The 23,503-nt window shown below is 41.1% G+C and overlaps 1 protein-coding gene across 1 annotated transcript in view; it reads right to left on the bottom strand.

Moving 5' to 3' along the window:
- The window catches only part of mov10l1 (Mov10 like RNA helicase 1), a 75,874-nt gene that overhangs the window by 39,446 nt on the left and 12,925 nt on the right, over positions 1-23,503 (bottom strand). The window contains exons 5-12 of the mRNA XM_068059649.1: positions 20,604-20,769; positions 16,487-16,599; positions 15,619-15,809; positions 10,112-10,255; positions 8,105-8,629; positions 6,580-6,780; positions 2,106-2,220; positions 1,841-2,018 (exon numbers count right to left, since the gene is read on the bottom strand). Coding sequence (XP_067915750.1) covers positions 1,841-2,018; positions 2,106-2,220; positions 6,580-6,780; positions 8,105-8,629; positions 10,112-10,255; positions 15,619-15,809; positions 16,487-16,599; positions 20,604-20,769 — 1,633 coding nt within the window. The remainder of the gene's footprint in view (positions 1-1,840; positions 2,019-2,105; positions 2,221-6,579; positions 6,781-8,104; positions 8,630-10,111; positions 10,256-15,618; positions 15,810-16,486; positions 16,600-20,603; positions 20,770-23,503) is intronic.

The raw sequence follows: 23,503 nt of genomic DNA, 5'->3' as shown, positions 1-23,503 counted from the left end.
TCAATTCCTTTCAGCTTGTCTGGGACTTCCATCTCTTGCATCAAAGCCTCAATTTTGCCGTAGTATTTTCAGGGGGAAGGTTATGTTGTAAATGCGCCATTTCTTTTTCGTAAAAGGCCATAACCTTTTTATAAGACTGCAGATCAACAGAGAGTTATCAAACTTTGTCATTTTTTTTTAATGTATCTGGCTTTCCCATTGGTGCACATTTTACACCAAAAGACAACTCAAACTCCATCTTAATTTTACTTGTCACATGCTGCCCATCCTTGTTTGCCCCATTTGCCCCTTCAGTTTTAAATCATCTCTGGTGTTCCCTTTTTGATTTTACTGCTCATTGGTGTTTCTTTTTACTATTTCCTTTGGGCATCCTTTAAAAAAAAACCCTTGCTTCAGTAAACAGCTTTATTAGCTGTTGCACACAAATGCTCTCTTACAGATTAGCTCCTCTCCTCCATGAACAATCATTTACTTCTAGTTTTAAAATATTGAATCTGTACTCATCTTTCTTAAGCAGAACACCTGAATCCTACCCCTATCACTATAGAGTGAAGCTCTCTTACAATGAGGCATTTTGCTGCTTTGCCAATAATCATGCTTTAATTTCACAATGATAGCTCCATGAAAACGATTCGATACTCTTATATTTAGCATGCGTCATGCTAGGCCCCCACCTGCCAAGCATGAGGCACATTAATTTGTCATGAGCATTAATTTTAAACTGTTATACTGGAGTGAAGAAAGGACTTGCTTTAAAAAAAAGTTGCCAGATCTTGGCTGGAAAGACACTTTGCATATTAACAGACAGTGTTTGGAATGAGAAGCAGCCATTCCCTGACGCATTCAACCCACAATGGACTTTTGATCACTAGATGTTGAAGGTGGGGGAGCTCGCATTCCAGGTTGACTGCCAAGATGGCCGAATACACAAAAGGACATGGTCAAACCAGTTAGTCACATGACTAACCTGCTGGGCAACCTGAGTTTTTTGAATTTGTACAAACAGTTTGAGTAGTGTGTCTGTTTGCTCCTGGACTGAGAAGATCTCTCTCCTGTCTGCTTCCATCTTTTTCTCACAAGCCTCCGAACCCACAAGAACCCAAGAGAGAAAAGTCTCCTCCAGCGAACAAGGTTTAAGAATAATACTGGGCCCCAACAAAAAGAAAGATCTACCGACAATCAAGGACTCTGCAGTGAGCTCGAAGAACTGTAACAACAACTCTTCAGATATTGCCTCAAACTTTTCCACTTTATTTTTCTTCTGCTCTTTTCTGTCTCTATCTGCATGTGTGTACTGCGTATGCATGCTAGCGTGGGGCGCGTCGTGTATCTGCTGACATTAAACTTGAACTTAAACTCTAATTCGGTTAATAAATTTTCAACTTTTCTTCTTTAAACCAAAAAAAAACCTGTTTGTGCTGGTTTCTTTACCTTATAATTGGAAAGCGGTGATCAAGGATTCACCAAGGGGGAACTAAAAACATGGTGTGTTTAAAAATAAAACCATGTTACAGTAAGACCAGGTGAAGGCTGAAAGAGAACCCTAGACTTCTTTCTCACCTGGTCATAACACATGTTTCAGCTGTTGTGCCAGATGCTGTTAAATTATTTTGGCCGCCACACCATTGCAGCATCACGAATGAACAGTTGAGCTAGAAATTTAAATTAACCTCATGACAAATAACTGAAACAGTTTTAAAAGCATTGATAGAGGTAACTTTGGGGACTAACTAGGCTATCTGTCCCTTCTGACATCCCAAACTGGGGTCACAGCACAAAATGAGTTGGCTCAAATCTTAGTAGTCTACAGAGTTTGTAAATAAATTTATAATCAACTAACCAATAGTTACAGATGGCCGGCCTTCGACCAACCCTGGCACCTCCAGAATTAGGAAGTCTCCTTGCTTTTTCAAAACCACTGCAGCCATGTTAAATTCACTTATCTCTGCCTCAGCTGTAATCTCCTCCAGCCACAGAAGCGTTGAAAAATGGTCTTTATATTTTGACATGGTCATAGCCTAAAAAGATTCAAAACAAATATTCACTTTAAGCAGGGATCATTTTTCTTCTAAAATGTGAAAAAGACTGACTGCAAAGTTACTAACCTCCATGAGATTTGGCTGAATAGTCAGGACATCTGCACCTTTTTCAATGCACTCCTTCAATCTCTCAGGTACAGCATACTGTGGAAGAAAGCTAGGTATGTGTCTTCTAGCAAGTCTAGACAGAACATTCAGAAAGTTAAAAGTTAGGCGAGCTGATGCTGAAACTTCTGAAACTTTCCACTTCCTAACGAATCAGCTATTCTGTCTTGAAGAGGGATCAAACAGACATCAGCTGCTTTCATTAAATTTCACAACTGAAGAATCTGGCCGTTGCCCATTTAAAAACAGCTTTTGATCTTGTGCTTGGCAGCACAAGTTTGCACATATCAACTACGCTCAAAGTCGCAGACCGGTTTTAATTATTCAAGCTACGTTCCCATGGTCAAGAATATTTAAAATTACATTTAACTATCTTCTTAATTGTGTTTGACTTAATGCCTCTGAAAACAGTCGTGGCAAATGTTCATAATGTTTTACTTTTTTTTAAAAAAACCTCACTTTTCATTTCCAACAGGTGGCATCTCAATAGGATTTTCCAATATGTAGTGGGCAGTTACTCAGTGCCACAGGCACACAGTCATACCTGTAGCTGCATACTTCTACCACTAGATGGAGCTTCAGAAGCCTGCCCTGTATGGTATTTTCTCCTCTTAGTTTAATTTTAGCTTTTAACTGTTACTTTTCCCTCTTAAGCACATACCACCTTTCAGATTATTTGCCATCTAATCTAATTATAACATTTAAATTAAAACTTTCTCTCCTCTATCACCCTTGGGACCAGCCTTGCTCCACAAAACAAGCTTGGGATTAAATTTAATTAATTTATGGCTCCACTTCAGTTAAATTTATTTCGCCTCCTGCCTTGGCCTCCACGCAGATTCTGGCTTTGCTTCCAGGAACATCTTCCAACTGTCAATCCTGCTACTTTCCAAAAATCCTCCTTCATTCAAGAAGCTCTAGTCCAATTCATTTGATGGGCTGATATGGGCATCTGATCCCCAATTATAAGGTCTTGCTCCCGGCTGGCTTTCCCACCGACTTGGGACTCCCATCTGGGAACTTCCTCAAGCCTCCATCCCACTGGTATCCAATTCAACCCAAGTTAAAATTTTCTTCCTTTATATTCATTGGCGTAAACCTTCTCAGGAAGCTAGGGTAATTTAATTTTGGCAGCGTTTATTTGCAACACAAATGTGTTGGAACCAAATTTCTGAGCAGTCCCCTTGATAGACAAGACACACACAACAGTTTGTCTGGAAAGTGAAATTTGATGCTGTCTGGTGTAGAGTAATTCAATGTAGCTAGCTTTGTGAAGATCCTGTTATCTAGTGTCCTGCAACTGTAATTATATTTATTCTTGGATGGTAAAGGAAAGGGCGTTGAACCAAAAAATTGGTGTGCGCCATTTTTTGGTCATGGGATGCTGCAACATTAGCACCACTAAGATAGGGAGGCCACTGAATATTTGTAGTTCTCGTTTACCATTTTCTATTTTAATAAACGTTTCTGCCTTAAAGTTGTAATCTTGACCTTGAATTAAGGAACTGGCAGGCCCCATTTCAGGTAGCAGACTCCAGGCTCAGCGATGCAACGTAACAGATTCAGGAAAAACGTACTGCAGCAGGTCCCACTTCCGGTTTCCTCTCTGTTTGGCACTCTGGAAGCTGGACACATGAACAGGCGCAATCGATAGAGTTCACATGTGCACAGTCCCAAACAGGGTGCACATGCGGTGTAGGACTGAGCGCCTTGAAATCACTCTGGTTAATTTCCCATAAAACCCGCCAATCTTGTTTGTTTATTTATTTATTCGCAAGTTTCTTATTCCTTTTTACAAGACTCGTTTTTAATCTATCGCCTACTCCAGTGCCCTAGTTTAAAAATTTATTTCAGCCCGTTCTTTCTGATACCTCTCTCAATTCATGGAGCTGAATTTATTTAATTGCTGCTAGAAATCACAAAGCAAAAGGCAACAGGTGCCATCTGATTGTTAATTTACTGCTCTTATTTTATTTAAAATCCCACTCCAGCCAAAAAGCCCCAGTTCACATTTAATTTCACCTAAGTTAATTGAATCTAGAGGGAAATGAGCTGGATTTTACTTCGATTTCACCTAATTTCCTATTTAATTTTTCCTTCTCGAATGCTCCTTACTTTCCTAAAAGCCGTTTTTTAAATCAATTTATTACCAAAGATTTGCTTCATTAATGCATTACCTAAAAGGTGTGAATGCAGCTTCTTTTAATTTACTGCTCCCTAAAGGAGTATAGAAAGTGTAGGGGGGTACTTAAGAAAGTAATTAGGAGAGCAAATTCGGGGCATGAAAAAACAAGCAATGGCGGGCAAGATAAAGGAAAATCCAAAGGCCTTTTTTAAGCATATTAAGGGCAAGAGGATAACCAGGGAAAGAGTAGGGCCCATTAAGGACCAAAGTGGCAATGTGCGTGTGGAGCCGGAGGATGTAGGTGAGGTTTTAAATGATTACTTTTCATCTGTGTTCACTATGGAGAAGGACGATGTAGGTGTAGAGATCAGGGAGGAGGATTGAGATATACTTGAACAAATTAGCATTGAAAGGGAGGAAGTATTAGCGGTTTTAGCGGGCTTAAAAGTGGATAAATCCCCAGGCCCAGATGATATGTATCCCAGGCTGCTATGTGAGGCAAGGGAGGAGATTGCAGGGACTCTGACACAAATTTTCACATCCTCTCTGGCCACAGGAGAAGTGCCATAGAACTGGAGGACAGTGAATGTGGTACCATTATTCAAGAAGGGTAGTAGTTATAAACCAGGTAGTTACAGGCCGGTGAGTCGAACATCAGTGGTATGGAAACTACTGAAAAACAATTCTGAGGGACAGGATTTATCTCCACTTGGAGAGGCAGGGAGTTAATCAAGGATAGTCAGCATGGCTTTGTCAGGGGGAGATTATGTCTAACAAATTTGATTGAATTTTGAGAGGAGATGACTAGGTGTGTAGATGAGGGTAAAGCAGTTGATGTAGTCTATATGGACTTCAGTAAGGCTTTTGATAAGGTTCTGCATGGGAGATAAGAGCCCATGGGATCCAGGGCAATTTAGTAAATTGGATCCAAAATTGGCTTAGTGGCAGGAGGCAGAGGGTGATGGTCGAGGGTTGTTTTTGCAAGTGGAAGCCTGTGACCAGTGGTGTACCGCAGGGATCGGTGCTGGGACACTTGCTGTTTGTCGCGTACATTAATGATTTACACGTGAATAAAGAAGATATGATCAGTAAGTTCGCAGATGACACAAAAATTGGTGGTGTCGTAAATTGTGAGGAGGAAAGCCTTAGATTACAGGACGATATAGATAGGCTGGTAAGATGGGCAGAGCAGTGGCAAATGGAATTTAATCCTGAAAAGTGTGAGGTTATGCATTTTGGGAGGACTAACAAGGCAAGGGAATATACAATGGCTGGTAGGACCCTAGGAAGTACAGAGGGTCAGAGGGACATTGGTGTACTTGTCCATAGATCACTGAAGGCAGCAGCACATGTAGATAAGGTGGTTAGGAAGGCATATGGGATACTTGCCTTTATTAGCCGTGGAATAGAATATAAGAGCAGGGAGGTTATGATGGAGCTGTATAAAACACTAGTTAGGCCACAGATGGAGTGCTGTGTACAGTTCTGGTCGCCACACTATAGGAAGGACGTGAATGCACTAGAGAGGGTGCAGAGGAGATTCACCAGGATGTTGCTTGGGCTGGAGCATTTCAGCTATGAAGAGAGACTGGAAAGGCTAGGGTTGTTTTCATTAGAGCAGGGAAGGCTGAAGGGGAACCTGATTGAGGTATACAAACTTATGAGGGGCATAGATAGGGTAGATAGGAAGAAGCTTTTTCCTTTAGCGGAGGTATCAATAACCAGGGGGCACAGATTTATGGTAAGGGCAGCAGGTTTAGCGGGAATTTGAGGAAAAAATTTTCATCCAGAGGATGGTTGGAATCTGGAACACCCTGCCTGAAGGGGTGGTAGAGGCAGAAACCCTCATAATATTTAAGTATTTAAATGAGCACTTGAAACGCCATAGCATACAAGCCTACGGGCCAAGTGATGGAAAATGGGATTAGAATAGATAGGCTTGATGGCTGGTGTGGACATGGTGGGACGAAGGGCTTGTTTCTGTGCTGTATAACTCTATGACTTTCAAACAAACCATGTGTATTTAATTCATGTATTTATTCACAGATTTTATTTAATCATTTACTGGGCAGACCCTAACAAAGTAATCTAATTATCTTTCTAACCAGTACACACATGACTCATTTCAAAATAATGTGGGTCTGGATGACCACTGTGCAATGCCATAAGACACAGCCTATAGGAGGCACTGTTCCTGAGTTCACACTTTGCTCACCACTCCCTTGTTAGAAAACATTGAATCCTCTGGTTAAGCCATGAGTAATGCCACAGGAGATCTGCTAGCACAACATTTCAAAAACTTTATGGTACCTTGTCGGATTTTTCACACTCACAACCCTGAAGTTACTATCCCTTTGATCTGTTTGAAAGGATCTGGGTTGTATAGGCTGGTATCGGGATCTTGGTTCAAGGAGAGATTCCTCATCACTCATCACATTCACCTCCACATAACGTCCCATCACAAAACCATTAAAATAAAGGAAGAGAAGATCTTTACAACGACCAGGATTTCTGTTTCAAAAAAGGTCAAAATTACATTAGAAAGATAATCATCTGAAAGAAAACAAGTGAATTACTGGAACTGGTTTGAATTCTATTACTATTTTAAAAATCCAATGTCTAGCATCTACTGAGATGATTTCAACTCTTACCACCATTAACAAATTGTGGGTATCATGGTGAGGTTGATACTATGGAAATCCATTATATTCCAGATTCTTCTACCACATTAACAAAATAAACTCTACATGCATGACGAGAAGTTAAATGGGCATTGAATTATATATTGCGTGATAAAGGGAAACCTCGAGGCTATGATAATTTGCATCCACCGAGCCAACTTTTTCTTTAAAAAAACCGAACTACTGACACATAGCAAGGCATCCACATCGCAAACAGTGGGTCAGCAAAGACATGCGAAAGATGAGGTTCACTCAACAGAGATACAAAATCTAATGCTTCTCCAGTTCGTCAGGGTGAACGCAAATCCAGCACACTCACGCTGGCCTTGCGTTCCCACTTCCTCTATGCCTGGTGCCATTGCATGGGAGTAGAATCTTAGCCCCAACACGTTAGATAGGCCGGCCCAACAAATAATTGCACAATCAAGGGTGATGGCCAAATGGTAAAGCTGACTTGTCAACATATAGATGGAAAATGACCCTGTGTATGCATTATTTCTGAGAGGCAGCGTGAATGTGAAGGGATGAAGGCAGAATGGCGGGCATGTTGACAAATCAGACTGTGGGCATGTGATGAGAAACCATCACAGGAGAAACTGTTTCCACTGGCAGGGGAGATAATCTAGAATAAAGTGCCTCAAAGGGGTGACAGAAACAAATTTAATCGTAACTTTCTAAATGGAAGCAGATATTAACTTAAAGAAAGAGGACTATAGGGAAAGAGCAGGCTAGTAGGACCAACTGGATAGCTTCCAGAGAGCTGGCACAAGCACAATGAGTCAAATGTCATACGATTTTATGACTACACTGGGACAAGTATATCTGGGAGCATGCAAGAGTGGTAGTAAAGAGGGGAACAGTGTGAGGAAGGCAGTGGAAGAGATGGGAGTGGTCAATGAAACTAGAGAGCAGGAATTCATTGATCTACATTCAGGTGGCTGAGCAGGCTTTTAAAACCAAAAGAATGAGATTTTAGCATTCAACCAAAATTAGCTGAGGCTTGCACTTTCTGTGCCATCATTTTTGATCATATCTGATATCTAAATCTCAATATATTCAAGAATTCAAGTTAGTGCTAGCTATATTTTCAATGGGCAGAGACCTGCATGTCAATATTCTTTTCAATATAAATTATTTTCAATAATAAGACTTACTTTGCTTCACACACGAGGTTTATGTAGACTTTTCCACCAGGTAATATTTGCAGTGCTGTTTCACCAATTTCTGCATTCGTACTGAGTTTTTGTTGCATCTTTTCACATTTTACATCAGCATCATCACAAGCTTGTGAACAACTTAGCCGATTTACCAAACTTGCAGAGGCCGATGGCAGGCTGTTATACAACTTATCTTGAGTGCTTTGTGAACCATGTGAAACATCTTGTTGATAAGAAGTTATCTCACAAGGTGTAGGTACATTAGTATGGCCAAGTATCCTATAGGGAAACTTGGAGTCTGGCTGAACAGATATTCTGGGAAGGGAAGGACTGAGGTCCATACATGATGACTGGGATCTAGTCACTCTACAGACAGAAGCAAATTCACTGGGGCTCTGTTGTTCTATGGCTTTAATTTCAGAGACAATGACGACTTGTGGTGATGCCAAGAAGAACTGATTTCCTCTCTCCCATCCTGCCAGCTTGTAGTTCAGAAGGCGATGGGTCTCTTTTCCTTTGTTCCTGAAAGTAAAAATCACAAATGAAGAAAGTAAAATAAATAAAACGTACATCAAATATACATCAAACATCATCCTTCCCATTACGTAGACAGCCACAAACATTTAATTAGGTGTCCAGAGACTTTCAGACTCGAGTCATAGCATTTCTAAAAACCTATCCAATATCATTCCACTCAGTTTGGCCAAGTTCTTCTTACCCACCCTTGTGCTGCTTTCCCTAAACAATGTGGGGATCTTCAGACTGAATGTAGCACTGCTGCTGAAATGCTCTATTCCATAACATAGGAACAGGAGTAGGCCATTTAGCCCCTCGAGCCTATTCTGCCATTCAATAAAATCATGGCTGATCTGTAACATAACTCCATATACCTGCCTTTGCCCCATATCCCTTAATACCTTTGGTTAACAAAAAAATCAATCTCAGACTTAACATTAACAATTGATCTGGCACAAGAAATGTCATGTTTTGATGCCTGTCCCCCTAAAATATTATATTATGATTGGTGGCTGTACCTCAACAGTTCTATCCAACTGATTAAATTATGCCTTTGAAATGGAGACCAGAGCTAAAAACAACACAACATGGGCAGTTCCTCGATGGTTACTGGATGTTCTAGTTTAGAAATGGTGAGGTTTAAGGGGAGGAGGGAGGTTGGTGAAACAGGAAATAGAAGAGCTTTATGTTCTACTAGATCAAATTCTAATCGTAGGCAATATAAATAGCATTATTAGGAGGCAGATTGGCAAGACACAGAAAAAGTGAAACATATCAACATTAATGCATTTACGGTATTGGTTCCAACCTGACTCAACTGGGTAGGGTTACACTAGCTCATTCATTGTGGTCCTCACAGGATACTGCGTGTTTGTACTAATACGCGTTCAGTGACACTCAATGATTTTGGTAAACATCAGATTCTGGTCTCCTTGAATAACACAGAAGAGTGGGCAACATCTGAGGAAAGGCTTGAATATGGCAACCTCTTTTACCAAAAGGTTAGTATTTTGTTCTTTGAATAAAGAAAATAATTATTGGATGATACTTCTAATAAAGTATCTGCTGAGGTAGTATTTCACAGTTCTGCTCATGAGATCCAAACACTTTTTTGCTTCCCTGCTAAATCCTGAGTTAATGGACACATTTTGTTTCATATTACATTGATCACTCTTCAATACAGCACCAACAACCAATTTGGCCTAGTGATTGCGCTGAAGTGTCAATACTTTATTCACTCAGCGGACTCTGAAGCTTCTATTCAATCTACTTTTGCCTCTAAAAGGCCCTCAATCTCAACAAGATAACAACTAAACTTACTTAAATCTTTAAGATGAGTATTATTTTAGTCAAACAGAATATTGTCAATACATGGAATCTGTATGCTAACTACATTAAAGTGTAATTCAACAGCATACAAACTGTAATATTGAGACTTATTTATGGTTCTTTTACAGATACTGAAAATTGTACTTTATATAAACTTACTCTATCCACACCATCAAGTTCTTCTTCTCTCCTTGCTTGATGGTACCAAAGTCAATATTCCTTGTAACTTCCAATCCTTCTTTGTTAGAGAACTCCAAGTCAATTTGCCCAAGCTCTTTGTCTGTCATTGAAAGGACTGATAAACTGCAAAACAGCCAGATTGCAAAATGTTGTATTACTGGAAATTGCAATTTTTTTTTTCCTTATTGTGCTTTTGTATCCTAACAGTGACCTGGATGGTCTTCATCTGAAATACAGCTCAATTTAAACAGGAGGCAAAACTTGCCAAATTTATTTTTGGTGAATCAATACAAACAATGAAAGAAATCTTCAGCTTTCCTATTGGGCATTACAAATATATCATATTCTGTTGTCACTCCAGATGCAATGCGCTTATTTCAGTGTCATTCTACATTTAAAGGGGAACGGGGTCAATTTAACGTCATGGGTGTAGGGGACGGTGGGAAGGGTTATAGTTTAAAGTTTGTGCAGCTGGTTGTGAGGGGGTGGGGGGGGGGGAAGAGAAGGTCAGATGATAACTATTACTGTTACGAATAAGATGTAGTTTTAATACTTGAAGATGTGTGTTCATTTTTGTATGCTTCATGCAATGTCTCTCCAGTGAGAGACCATCTTTTTTTCTAGACATAATGGGTCAGCTCAAGAGACAAGTTGCACTATATGGGCTGGATTTTAACGAGCACTTGACATCAGAAACTGTGGCGGGTGGGGCCGCGGCCCGAAGATGGCCCCAGAGGAAGCCCGCCAAGGACTTCGACGCCAGCAGGGCCCGGCCCGATATTACTGGCAGTGGCCAGGCATTGTGGCAGCACCCGCGCCCCCCCCCCCCCCCCGCTGCTCGGCGATGGGACCACAATTTAAATTAATTAAAATAGCTGAATTAATTAATTTCACGTCGCCTCCTGATGTCCCGCCGCGATCTTCATCCCGGTGGCCGGCACTGCAGCGCCTTCAGATGCCTATCCAGGGAAATGAGGCACAACATTGGTGGGGAGGGGGGAGGAGGCATGTTTTTCAGTGCAGGGGCAGGAGGGGGGGAAATCACGTCGGCTCTTCGGCGGTTGGCTTATAAAATTCAGCCCTATTTAAATAGGAGGAACAGGCCAGGGTGACGGTGGTGGGGGGGGGGGGGGGTGGGGCAGCATGTAAATTCTTTATTTGTTATGATGGCAATATGATGGAAAACTCTGCAAGATACTTTGATAATCTCCTTGGCTGGAACCAAGGTTAGATCAGCTCCCTTCCATCTATGGAAGATGATGGACAGGCAGCAAACAATCTATTTAGGTGGGGTGTCTTCTCTTGGTGCACCTTTACTGATGGCTGTGAAGGCCAATCCTTGAGAGGCAGATTCTGCCACAAGTGCTGCACACAAAGCTGCCAAGTGACGGTGAGTTATTATTTTTGACATTGGCGCCTGTTGCCAAGCTGCTGTAGCTACTGGTCGTCGTAGCAGTGCATGCCAGTCCACAGGATGTGTCGCATTTCTCTCTTTTGCCTGCTAGTGACTCTCAAGTGCGATAGTCGACATTTAGAGCCTTCACGTCAGATGCTCAAGTGATCAATAAGTATCGCTTGGAGCCTTGTAAAGATGTGAAAGTTATGCTTATGGAGCTTGAATCTTGAAAAGCAAGTTTCAACTCTAGAGTCCAGGAGTAAGGAAGATCAGTGTCTGAGATGGGCAATATACTCTATGTATTATTTAGAATAAGCAGGTCTGCCGTTAAAGAAAGGGAAAGATACTTGGTGTTGGCCAGGGGCTGCAAGAAGTACAGAGTCTGTTACAAACTGTTGCATAGCTCATGAACTGAAGTAACCTAAGCTCAGACACTGGCCTGTGCTGGTAAAAACCAGTTTGAACTAATTAATGTGAAAGACAAGGGAGAGATCACAGGAATAGAGCCTTATTTGGACACGGAGTGATACCAGGGTCTTTGGGCCTGGGCCAATAAGGAGAAGATACAAACAAGGTGAGCAGGCCTAAACCAACAGGAAAGAAACAGCACAGCTCCAAGAGATAAGAAAGAGAATAAGTATGGAGAATCTCGGGCATAAAGCCAGCGAGAAACTCCGGAGACCAACCATCACGGAAGTGGAAGACCCTGCGTGAGCAACGTGGCGACGACGTAACAGAGAGAGAACGGAACGCCTGCCCAGCATCAGCTCTCCCCTTTTTCGGGTATTATCCTTTGTTTTCTGTGATGAGGTCAGGGAAAGGTCAGAGGAACCTACTGGGTGTGCTTATCAATTCTAGCTAGCTTTGTTATTAACTGTTTCCCAGTTTGAGTTGCATGCTTTTGTCTAACCAAGTGTATAAGCCTTATTCTTACATTGTACAACAATGTGAATAAAGTAAATTGATAGTTAAAGAAAGGATTGAGTTTCCTCCTCTTTGTACTAAGCCATTAACCGTAGCCGGTGAATTAGGTGGAGGGTGGCTGTCCTGTAACCCCAATATCCCAAACACCCAGCCTGAGCCTGAATTAAGAGGACTTAGTCCCATGTGCCAGGATCAAGTGTGTGAAGGGAATAAAGGGGCCAAGGGGAAGTTGACTCCGCGCCACGGTTTACATTGAGGATATTAAGTATTATTTAAAGCAGTGTCAAAATCTCATTAGTTTTTGCCAGCTTACTTTGTTTACTGCGCATTAAATCATCAAGTATTGTATTGTTTGGTCCACCTCCACTTTCTCTTTGCTGCGATTTTGGGAACTTGTCTGGCAGCTGGGTCCCAATACTCTCTCACTCCAAATCCTAACTGTCCTGTTTTAGCCTTTTTAAAACTCCAGGGCTCAGGAAGCAGTGTTCCAGATCGAACTGCTTAGCTAAGTTTCGCTTATGCACAAGCATGCTAATGGGATCTATTTTAGAGTGTTGGGTTACAGCTTTATAACAGGAATGTTATATCTCAACACACAAAAGCAAGGGTGAGGGCAGCATGAGGTGGCATGGGGAAAGAATGAAAAGGAGAAAAGGAAAGCACATGGTCCCCAATGCCTTTGCTTCCCTGTCTAACTCAGAGACATTACGGCACAGGCAGCCGCCATTTGGCCAATCGAGTCCATGTAGAGCAATCCAATCAGTCCCATTCCCTGCTCTATCCCCTCAGCCTCGCAAGTTTATTTCCTTCAAGTGCCCATCCAATTTCTTCTTGAAATCATTCATCCTCTCTGCTTCCACTGCCCCCACAGGCAGAGTGGTCAAGGTCTTTGCCACTCACTGCATAAAAAAATAGTCCGTCCTCACATATCCCCTGCACCTCTTGCTCAAAACCTTAAATCTGTGTCCCCTTGTCCTTGTACCAACATGTAATGGGAACAGCTGTTCTACCAACCTGGCATAATCTTGTACACCTCTATCAAATTTCTCCTCAATCTCCTTTGCTCCAAGGAGAACATCCCAGCTTCGCCAACCTAACCTTGCAGCTAAAATCCCTCATCCCTGGAAAATCCTGGTAAATCTCCTCTCAAGGACCCTCACATCCTTCCTAAAGCGTGATCAGAACTGGACGCAACACTCCAGTTCTGGCCTAACCAGAGCTTTATACAGGTTCAATATAACTTCCCTGCTTTTGTATTCAATAACTCTATTTATGAAGCCCAAGATCCCATATGCTTTGCTAACTACTTTCTCAATATGTCCTGTCACCTTCAAAAATAAAATCTATACATGAGCCCCCAAGTCTCTCTGTCCCTGTCCACTCTTTAAAACTGCGCCATTAAGTCTAATATTGCCGCTTGCTATCCCTTCTACCAAAATGCATTACCTTCCACTTCTCTGTACTAAATTCCAGTTGCTGCTTGTCTGCCCATTCTGCTAGCCCATCTATTTTCTTTTGCAGTCGATTGGTATCAAATAAGGATGTCACATTTGCCACACTCCAATCCTCTGACACCTCCCCCATTTCTTGGGAAGATTGAAAGTTTATGGCAAGCCTGTCTGCTATCTCCAGTCCCACTTCATTTAGCAACCTGGAATAGGTGACTTATCCACTCTAAGCTTAGCCAGCCTTTCCAGTACATTCTTCCTATCAATTTTCACCCCATCTATTACCTCTACCATCTCCACTTATACAGATATTTTGTCAGCATCCTCTTCCTTGATGAACACTGAAATAAAGTACTTAAATATTCTAGCCTTGTGCTGTACCTCTACGCATATGAACACCCTCTTTGTCCCCAATAGGCCCATCCCATCTCTTACTAGCTGCTTACTATTTGCATGCCAGTGGAAGATTTTTGGGTTCCTCTGCTGTGCTGGAGGATTTTATATATATATATAATTTCAGAGTTTGTGAGCCCAAATTAATTTGATTAACAAACTTGACAGTAACCATTTCAAAAGTAAACAGATCGCGATGTTGGGAAGGTTGCAGTACAATTAAAGCATACAAGATAATTTGCTATGTCAACCATCTCAGAGGCATCTATCCAGTTACATGCTATAATAGTGGCCACTATTTACACAATCATGGAGTCTACTGCAATGTCATGTAATACTCCCTAAATTATTGAAGTAACATAGCAGATACAGTCCAAGAGCATGACTAAATGCCCCTCCAGCACTGATCCCATACACTGTTGGCATTGCAAACCAAAAGCATCATTTTTTGCCATTAATTTAGTTTTGGTAATTGGAATAGTATTTAAATGGAAACCAAGGTCAAAATAAGCAGCTTAACCTTCGATGTCATTAACAGAACGGATATTAAAAATGGGAAGTAACATCCAAAATTATTTTAAAGGTACTGAATATCCCAGTACATAAAAAAACAGTCCTGTTACTGTTCAGTAACTATTGGCGATACAACGTAGGGTAAACACAATGCCAATTTGTGCAGAGATAAAAACACACAGGCACTCTGTCCGACCACCTCCCCCCTCCCCTAAACAAAAGAGAAAAATAGTACAGAAATTGAGTATTGCTGAAAATATAGAGATATTTTGTCGAAAGTTTTCATCTTGCACTCATCAGGTCAATTCGCAAGAATACCAATATAAGGGAAACAACAAATTTATACTGTACGAGAAGAGTGCGCTGATCAGTTGGCAAGCGGACTCTGATTGGAAGAGCATTGCCATGGAGAATGCACCAGTTTATGGTGACTGACAGATAATTGCCAAGTATGTTAATGTTTGTATATATTCTGTCTACAAAGAACAGGGCCCTGTGTATTAAACAAAGCCTGGCAGTTAACTAACAGTCACCATAAACTGGTGCATTCACCATGGCAACATCTCTTCCAATCAGAGTTCACTTGCCAACCAATCAGCACACTTTTCTTATACAGTATAAGTTGCTGTTTTCCCTTACATTGGTTATTCTTGCGATTGTCCTGATGAGTGCAAGACGAAAAGCTTCGACAACATGTCTCTATTTTCAGCAATACTCAAGTTCTGTACTACTAAATGACTATTTGACCAATTAACTGAAACAGGCACATGGCAAAGTATTCAGTGTAATTGCAAAGCTAGAATATACCACACCTTTCTTTCTCTGCAGGTGCGATGCATAAAGCTCTCCATTGGTATAAAGACTGATTACTCTCAATAATCACAAGGTTGACCAAATCATCCTTTTTCGGTACATAAAGGTGTGGTAGTCGGAGAGATTCAAGAGTGAAGAATATGAAGTCATCCACTACACCACTTCTATGAAGAATTCTGGTTACTGGTACCTTCACATAAAAAACAGCAATAACTTTGAATGGTTTACAGTCAATTGAAGCAAGCTGTGTATTTAGAAATTCTGTTATTCTGTATTAAAAAAATTCTCACTGTATCTCCCATTCTGGGGAGGGAAAGCAGAAGAGATGGGCATGCAGTGACTCCTGAACGGTGTCTATGTTATAGAAAACTGAATTAGTTCGGGGATGCCAGACAAATGAAATATAAATTTTGCTTGTTACTTTATTTTTTCTAGGGAGAAGGTGCAGGCTGTTCAGAAGCCTGGTTGGGTAAATTATGCTGCTTGTTGAAAGGGAAAGGGGAAGGGCTAAAAGGGACATTGTTAATTGAAGGTTATAGGTAAGTTTGTGATCAAAAAAATGTAAATCGAGGTATATGGAATGTGTCCAGGGGACGTGTAAGTGGTCTTACTACAAATCTAATGGGTATTTACATCAGCAAATAAATATAAACCAAAGTGCATGCAGAAATGCTCTCACGATAAGCCTAACAGGTTGCAAAAATATTTTATTTCCATGCTCTAATAGGAAGGAAAGCATTTCAAGGGCATGAAATATAAATGACCCATTGCTCCACAATATTGAATCAAATTATTATTTTAAATTACAAAATTCTGCAATTCCCAGGTTTAAAAAAAAAAGTCTTTGCATCTTTAACGAGTACTTACTTTATCTACTCTCTTATATCTAAGTGGCTTCATACAGTAGGCTTGACTTTTCCAAGTTGTTTGTTCAATGGAGTATTGTGCCTGTACCCAGTCACCTTTATAGGGCTGAAAACCTGTAAAACAAATTAGTATTTTGGCGCACGTGCCCCTAAATGTAGAGAGAGATCGAGCCCAAACAGACATAAGAAAGATCTCCAATGTCTAAAACACAAAAGCTCAGAGCAAATTTCATTTTAATTACGGATGACTTTCATCAGTGGACTGGCGTGCAGTATGTAGTATTTTCAGACCGCATCATATTATTCACTTAGCCACCCTCACCATCATCGAAAGGGAGACTGCATATCAGCCTGAGCAGTGACAGTCTAGAGGTGACAGAACATTGTGTTGACTCGCTGTGCCACCCTATCCTGAGTGCCACATTTGTTCAGCCTCGAGTTAGAAGTCTGTCAGAGAGCTGGGTGGAGCACAGAAAGGAACACATTTGGTAGACCTAGTTTCCTGCCTGGGTGGAATGAACCTGACAGAGAAAAAATAAAACCCAATAAAACTCTGGTCTCTGTGGTCAGTACCAATTAGGTTTATTTTTCCACCAAGTCATTGTGGAAGCCATCCATTAGGATTTACTGATAGGAAAAAAAATTTGTTAAAGCTGACACCAACTCAGACAGCTAAAGCTGTAGATGAAGAAAAGAAAACCAAAGCTGACAAGGGTGCAAAGATTAATGCACATTAAAAAGTACTAGGAAAACTTATGGGACTAAAGTCTGACAAGCCCTTTGGACCTGACGGCCTGTATCCTAGAGTCTTAAAAGAAGTGGCTGCAGAGATAGTGGGATGCATTGGCTGTAATCTTCCAAAATTCCCTAGATTCTGGAAGCGTCCCAGCAGATTGGAAAACCGCAAAGAAAGGAAGGAGACAGAAAACAGAAAACTATAGGCCAGTTAGCCCAATGTCTGTCTTTGGGAAAAGGCTGGAATCCGCTTTTAGAGAAGTAGCAGGACATTTAGAAAATCATAACACAATCAAGCACAGTCAACATAGTTTTATGAAATGAAAATCATGCTTGACAAATTTATTAGAGTTCTTGAGGTATTTGGATTGCTCATAGGCATTCGATAAGGTGCCACAAGATCAGAGCTCATGGTGCTGGGGTAATATATTAGCACGGATAGAGGATTAGTTAACTAACAGGAAACAGAGATTTGGGATAAACTGGTCATTTTCAGGTTGTCAAACTTTAACTCGTGGGGTGCCACAGGGATCAGTGCTGGGATCTTGACTATTTATCATCTATATTAATGACTTGGATGAAGAGACAGTGTATTTCAGCCAAATTTGATGACAATACAAAGATAGTTGGCAAAGCAATTTGTGAGGAGAATACAAGGGTTGGATTTTCAAAACAGGGTCAGGAACCTGACGCTGGATAATTTCTGGGTCCCGACCGCATATCTCAACTGCATCGCTCACATGATGTTATTTTGAACTGTAAATGCCCTAATTGGGAAGGAGGCGCGCTCAGTGCCCAATTAGTAGCGTCGAGTATCTCCAGGAGGCGGGAGCTGCCTGCAGAGCGTGACCGACAAAGGAAGGCAGCAATCAGAATGGGGCTTGCCACTGCCTTGCTGAAGAAAGCAGGCAGCCCCATAAGGGCCAGCAGCATACAATAAGACACAGTTCAACCATCCACAACTGAGGTAATGCGCACAATCCGGTCCAAGATCCCAGAGGACCCCATAATTTTCACGCTGAAAAAAAAAGTTTCCTTTTACCCGCGTTGAACCAGACAGCTGTGCGCTAACGTAAACGAGACTGTTCGAGTTCACTGGACTCCGAATTGAAAATTGCAGTCCCGACTTCCCCAGCACTTTAACAATCTCCTTCAGGAGCCTAATGGGCCGTAAACTGAAGATGAGCGGGTTCCCGGTTCCCTACCCCAACCCTCGCTTTAAAAATTGTAGTCTGTCCTGGAGGCACTGGGATCCAGACATGCCCTTTGGGACCACAATTTTTAAACTGCGTCCCAACCCCACTGGCATTTGAATATCTAGCCCAAAGAATCTGCAAAGAGATATAGACAGGTTAAGTGAGTGGGCAAAAATTTGGCAGATGTGGGAAAATGTGAGGTTATCCACTTTGGTAGGAAAAACAGAAAAGCAGATTATTTAAATGGAGAGACACTACAGAATTTCGTGGCACAAAAGGACATGGGTGTCCTTGTACATGAATCACAAAAAGTTAGCATATAGGTACAGCAAGTAATTAGGAAGGCAAATGGAATGTTGGCCTTTATTGCAAGGGGGTGGAGTATAACAGTAGGGAAGTCTTTCTACAACTGTACAGGGCATTGGTGAAACCACACCTAGAGTATAGTGTACAGTTTTGTCTCCTTATTTAAGGAGGGATATCCTTGCATTGGAGGCAATTCAGAGAAGGTTCACTAGGCTGATTCCTGGGATGAAGGGGGTGTCTTATGAGGAAAGATTAAGCAGGCTGGGCCTATACTAATTGGAGTTTAGAGATATGAGAGATGATCTTACTGAAACATAAGATCCCGAGGGGGTTTGATTGGGTATATGCTGAGATAGTAGATGCGGTTCCCCTCCTGGGGGGAATATGGAACTAGGGGGCACAGTTTCAGAATATGACGCCTCCCATTTAAGACAGAATTGGGGAGGAAGTTCTTCTCTCAGAGGGTCATTAATCTTGGGAATTCTGTTCCCCAGAGAGCAGTAGAGACTAGGTCATTGAATATATTCAAGGCTGAGTTAGACAGGTTTTTGATTTACAAGGGAGTGAAAGGGTTATGGGGGGGGCAGGCAGAATCGTGGAGTTGTGGCCATGATGAGATCAGCCATAATCTTATTGAATGGCGGAGCAGGCTTGAGGGACCGAATGGCCTACTCCTGCTCTTATTTCTTATGTTACCAATGTTCTATGTGACTTTAATCCTCTGTTAATAATTGGAAATGCTTGCAAGTGATTTTGTTTCTGCCTTCACAGCCTCAGCAGCAGGTCCTAAGAAAAGTGTTCAGGTGACCCTGACAAACATGGTGGCGAAAGAAGCCAATGCTATTGTAACAGACACTAAGCATACATAGGATTAAGTAGGATATACAGCACAGAAACAGGCCATTCAGCCCAACCAGTTCATGTCTGCATTTATGCTCTACTCAAGCTTCCTTCCTCATCTAACTATGTCTAAATAACCCACTATTCCCTCTCCATCATATGCTTATTTAGTTTCCTCTTAAATGCATCTATACTATTCACTTCAACTATTCCCTGTGGTAGTGAGTTCTACATTCTCACCACTCTCTGGGTAAAGCAGTTCCTTCTGAATGCCCCAATTGATTTCCTGGTTACTATCTTATATTGATGGCCTCTCATTTAAGCAGAAGATAGGCAATGTGGAGTAGAACTGCTTTTGATGGCACAAGGAGAGACTATAAACACACACAATATTCTTGTTGGCAGAGGGCATAGTATTCTCAGAAAGGGAAAACCCAAGGTACTCTTCCCAGAAATAGGAAGGGAAAATAAGCTCCAGAAAGTGCTGCTTGTCTGAGAGGAAATAATCTTTTGGGTAGCATGAATGCTGACAAGGACTGGTTGGGCCAGTGACCTGTTTATGTGTTGTAGCTTTTATTTATAGTATATATGTATGAATTAATGCTATTTGTTTGCCAATGGTGACCCCACTCAATGAGTGTGTTAGGAGACCATTCAATTGGAGACATTCTACACAGATATTCTTTCCAGCAGGGGTGACTGTGTCCATTTCAGGAAAAGCAACCCTGGATAATTTTCCCACTTCTTATCCAAAGAGAATGTAGATGGATTGCAGTGTGCCAACTGAAATCAGACAAAGTTTACTGGGTAAATACAATCAAAGAGCTATGTAATTCTTGAAAAAGCATTTTCACTTCAGTACTGTAGTACTTACAAATTAATATTCATTTTTGTCAGTAAGTTTGGACATGCCCTACATTCAATACATTCATCTTTTTACATAAAATGTGCCATGGACCCTCAATTGGTACAGCTGACACAGAAGGAGATTGGAAAGCTAATTATATGTAGCTTTCAAAAAAATAATTGCTGCACTTTTACCTTCACAGACATCTGTCATGGTGAAATAAATAGTTTCGTTAATGTAGCCACCATCCTTGGTGCATGAAGTTATAATGCCCATCAGGTTGTGAGTCTCACTTTCTGCTGGAGAGTCTGAGTATATACCATGAGTATCATCATCCCACTGCCTAGTTATAGGTTCCACCTGCAATTAAAGAATTCCATTGTTATGAGTATTTGTACAATTTGCACTTAATGAACATGTTCTTTTTTTTTAAATGAGCAACAGCAATTAAAGTTAAACTTTCAAGAATTGCCTGTTTTTGTGCATTGGCAATTTAAATCAATGTCACTAATAGTAACACATCAAATTCAATTTGCACAACTGATCTACAACAGCATGTGCTCATATACAATTGTAAAGTACTTAAAACAATTCAGGAATTAGTTGTATCCCAAATTGGTTGTATGAATTTAGGCAGTTACCAATTTACTTTAGAAAATGATTTTCAAAGAGTTTTAAACTATTCGTACGTTCATATGTATGTACGTTCGTGTATTAAACCAAAAATGCATTTTCATTTAGAACTGAAGCAAATCATAGACAATTTAGAGAACAAAAAAAACAAAGTAAATAATCTGGAGGAAGAGGCAGAAATGAATTGGATTTAATGAGAGCATGGGTGTAAACACATTTTCTTTTCTGAGACCAGATGTTTAATCTGGCAAGATGCGAGGATTCTGACAGCTGTAAGAATTTTACAGCAAGTCCAAATAAAAAAGACCCATCAGCCTATTTGATCTCATTCTTCCAGAATATCAACCTCACCATCTTTCCTGTTACAATATTAAACCACCTGAACAGTTTAATGACTCATGCACACATACATATGAACATATGAATTAGGAGCAGGAGTAGGTCACTCGGCCCCTCGAGCTTGCTCCGCCATTCAACAAGATCATGGCTGATCTGACTGTAACCTCAACTCCACATTCTCGCCTATCCCAGGTAACCTTTCACCCCCTTGCTCATCAAGAATCTACCTACCTTTGCCTTAAAAAATTCAAAGACTCTGCTTCCACTGCCTTTTGAGGAAGAGAATTTCAAAGACTCACGGCCATCAGCTGTCTTAAATGGGCGACCCCTTATTTTTAAACATTGACTCCTAGTTCTAGATACTCCAAGGGGAAACAGCCTTTCCACATCCACCCTGTCAAGACCCCTCAGGATCTTAGGATCTTATATGTTTCAATCAAGTCGCCTCTTACTCTTCTAAACTCCAGTGGATACAAGCCTATCCTGTCCAACATTTCCTCATAAGGCAACCTGCCCATTCCAGGTATTAGTCTAGTAAACCTTCGATGAACTGTTTCGTACGTATTTACATCCTTCCTTAAATAAGGAGACCAATACGGTACGCATTACTCCAGATGTGGTCTCACCAATGTCTTGTATAACTGTAGCATAACCTCCCTACTTTTGTATTTAATTCCCCTCAGAATAAACAATAACAGTTTATTAGTTTTGCTAATTACTTGCTGTACCTGCATACTAACCTTTGGTGATGCATGCGCTAGGACACCCAGATCCTTCTGCATTTCAAAGCTCTGCAATCTCACACGATTTAGATAATAAGCTTCTTTTTTAGCCTTCCTGCCAAAATGGACAATTTCACATTTTCTCACATTATACTCCATTTGCCAGATCTTTGCACACCCACTTAACCCATCTATATCCTTTTGTAGCCACCAGTTACGACCAGGTGAGAAAGGGGTCTAGGGTTCTCTCTCAGCCTTCACCTAGTCTTTCCATTAGCCGTTTTATTTTATTTTTTTTTAGCTCCCCCTTAGTGAATCCTTGTTCACTAACTTCCAATTATAAGGTAAAGAAACTGGCCAAACAAGTTTTCTTAGGTTTAAAGAAAAAAAGGTTGCACTTTATTAAACTTAAACTCTAATTCGGTTAACGCCTAGGGAGACGCGATGTGACTACGCTAGCACGCATGCGCGATACACACACGCAGATAGAGACAGAAAAGAGCAGAAGAAATAAAATGGAAAAGATGAGGCAATATCTGAAGATGGTTTTGATTACTGTTCTTCAAGCTCGCTGTAAAGTCCTTGCTTTTCATTGGGGCCCAGCATTCTTCTTAAACCTTGTTCGATGTAGGAGACTTTTCTCTCTTGAAGTTCATGTGTCATCAGTGGGTCCAGAGGCTTGTGATAAAGAGATGGGAGCAGACAGGAGAGGTCTTCTCATTCTAGGGGCAAACAGTCTTTTCAGAGTTCAAAAACTCTGACGAGTTCAAAAAACCCTGGACCAGCTAGTCATGTGACCAGCTGGTTTAACCAGTCCTGGTTTTTGTGGATTGCTGTGTCTGGAATTCTTTTCCTTACACCTTCAATGTCTGGTGATCAAAATCCATTGTGGGCTAAATGTGTCAGGGAATGTTCCTTTAGTCTCCACAAGCACTGTGTTAGTATGCAAATGTTTTACAGCTAAGTGTCTGTCAGCCCTTGTAACAGGCCTTCTCTTCTTCCCAGCAAGTTTAAAATTAATGTTCATATGACAAAATTAACATGCCTCATTCTTGGCAGGTGGGGCCTGCAGGATATCTCCACACCCAGCAGAATGAAATGCGATTTGAGAAAAGCGCATTCATTAAAAAAGGTCAAGAGAGAAAACATAAGATACAGGAAAAAGCATGCATCTCTCTCTCTGTCATTCACATTCATTCATAAATCCAAAGACTTATTACAGCCTGTCTTTTCTTGGTAGCAGTGTTGCTTTAAACTGCCCTTTTTTGGCATCCAACAAATATCACCTTCCGACCCTTTGTCATTTTCAACATTTTTGGGCTGACTAGGAAAGGTTTTCCCCCGGGAAACCGACTTATAAATTAATGCAAACCCATCAGCCAGAACAGCCGCTTGCCGGG

This window comes from Heterodontus francisci, chromosome 27 (genome assembly GCF_036365525.1).
Source record: "Heterodontus francisci isolate sHetFra1 chromosome 27, sHetFra1.hap1, whole genome shotgun sequence".
NCBI classification, from domain to species: domain Eukaryota; kingdom Metazoa; phylum Chordata; class Chondrichthyes; order Heterodontiformes; family Heterodontidae; genus Heterodontus; species Heterodontus francisci.
This window is presented reverse-complemented; position numbering and strand designations above follow the sequence as displayed.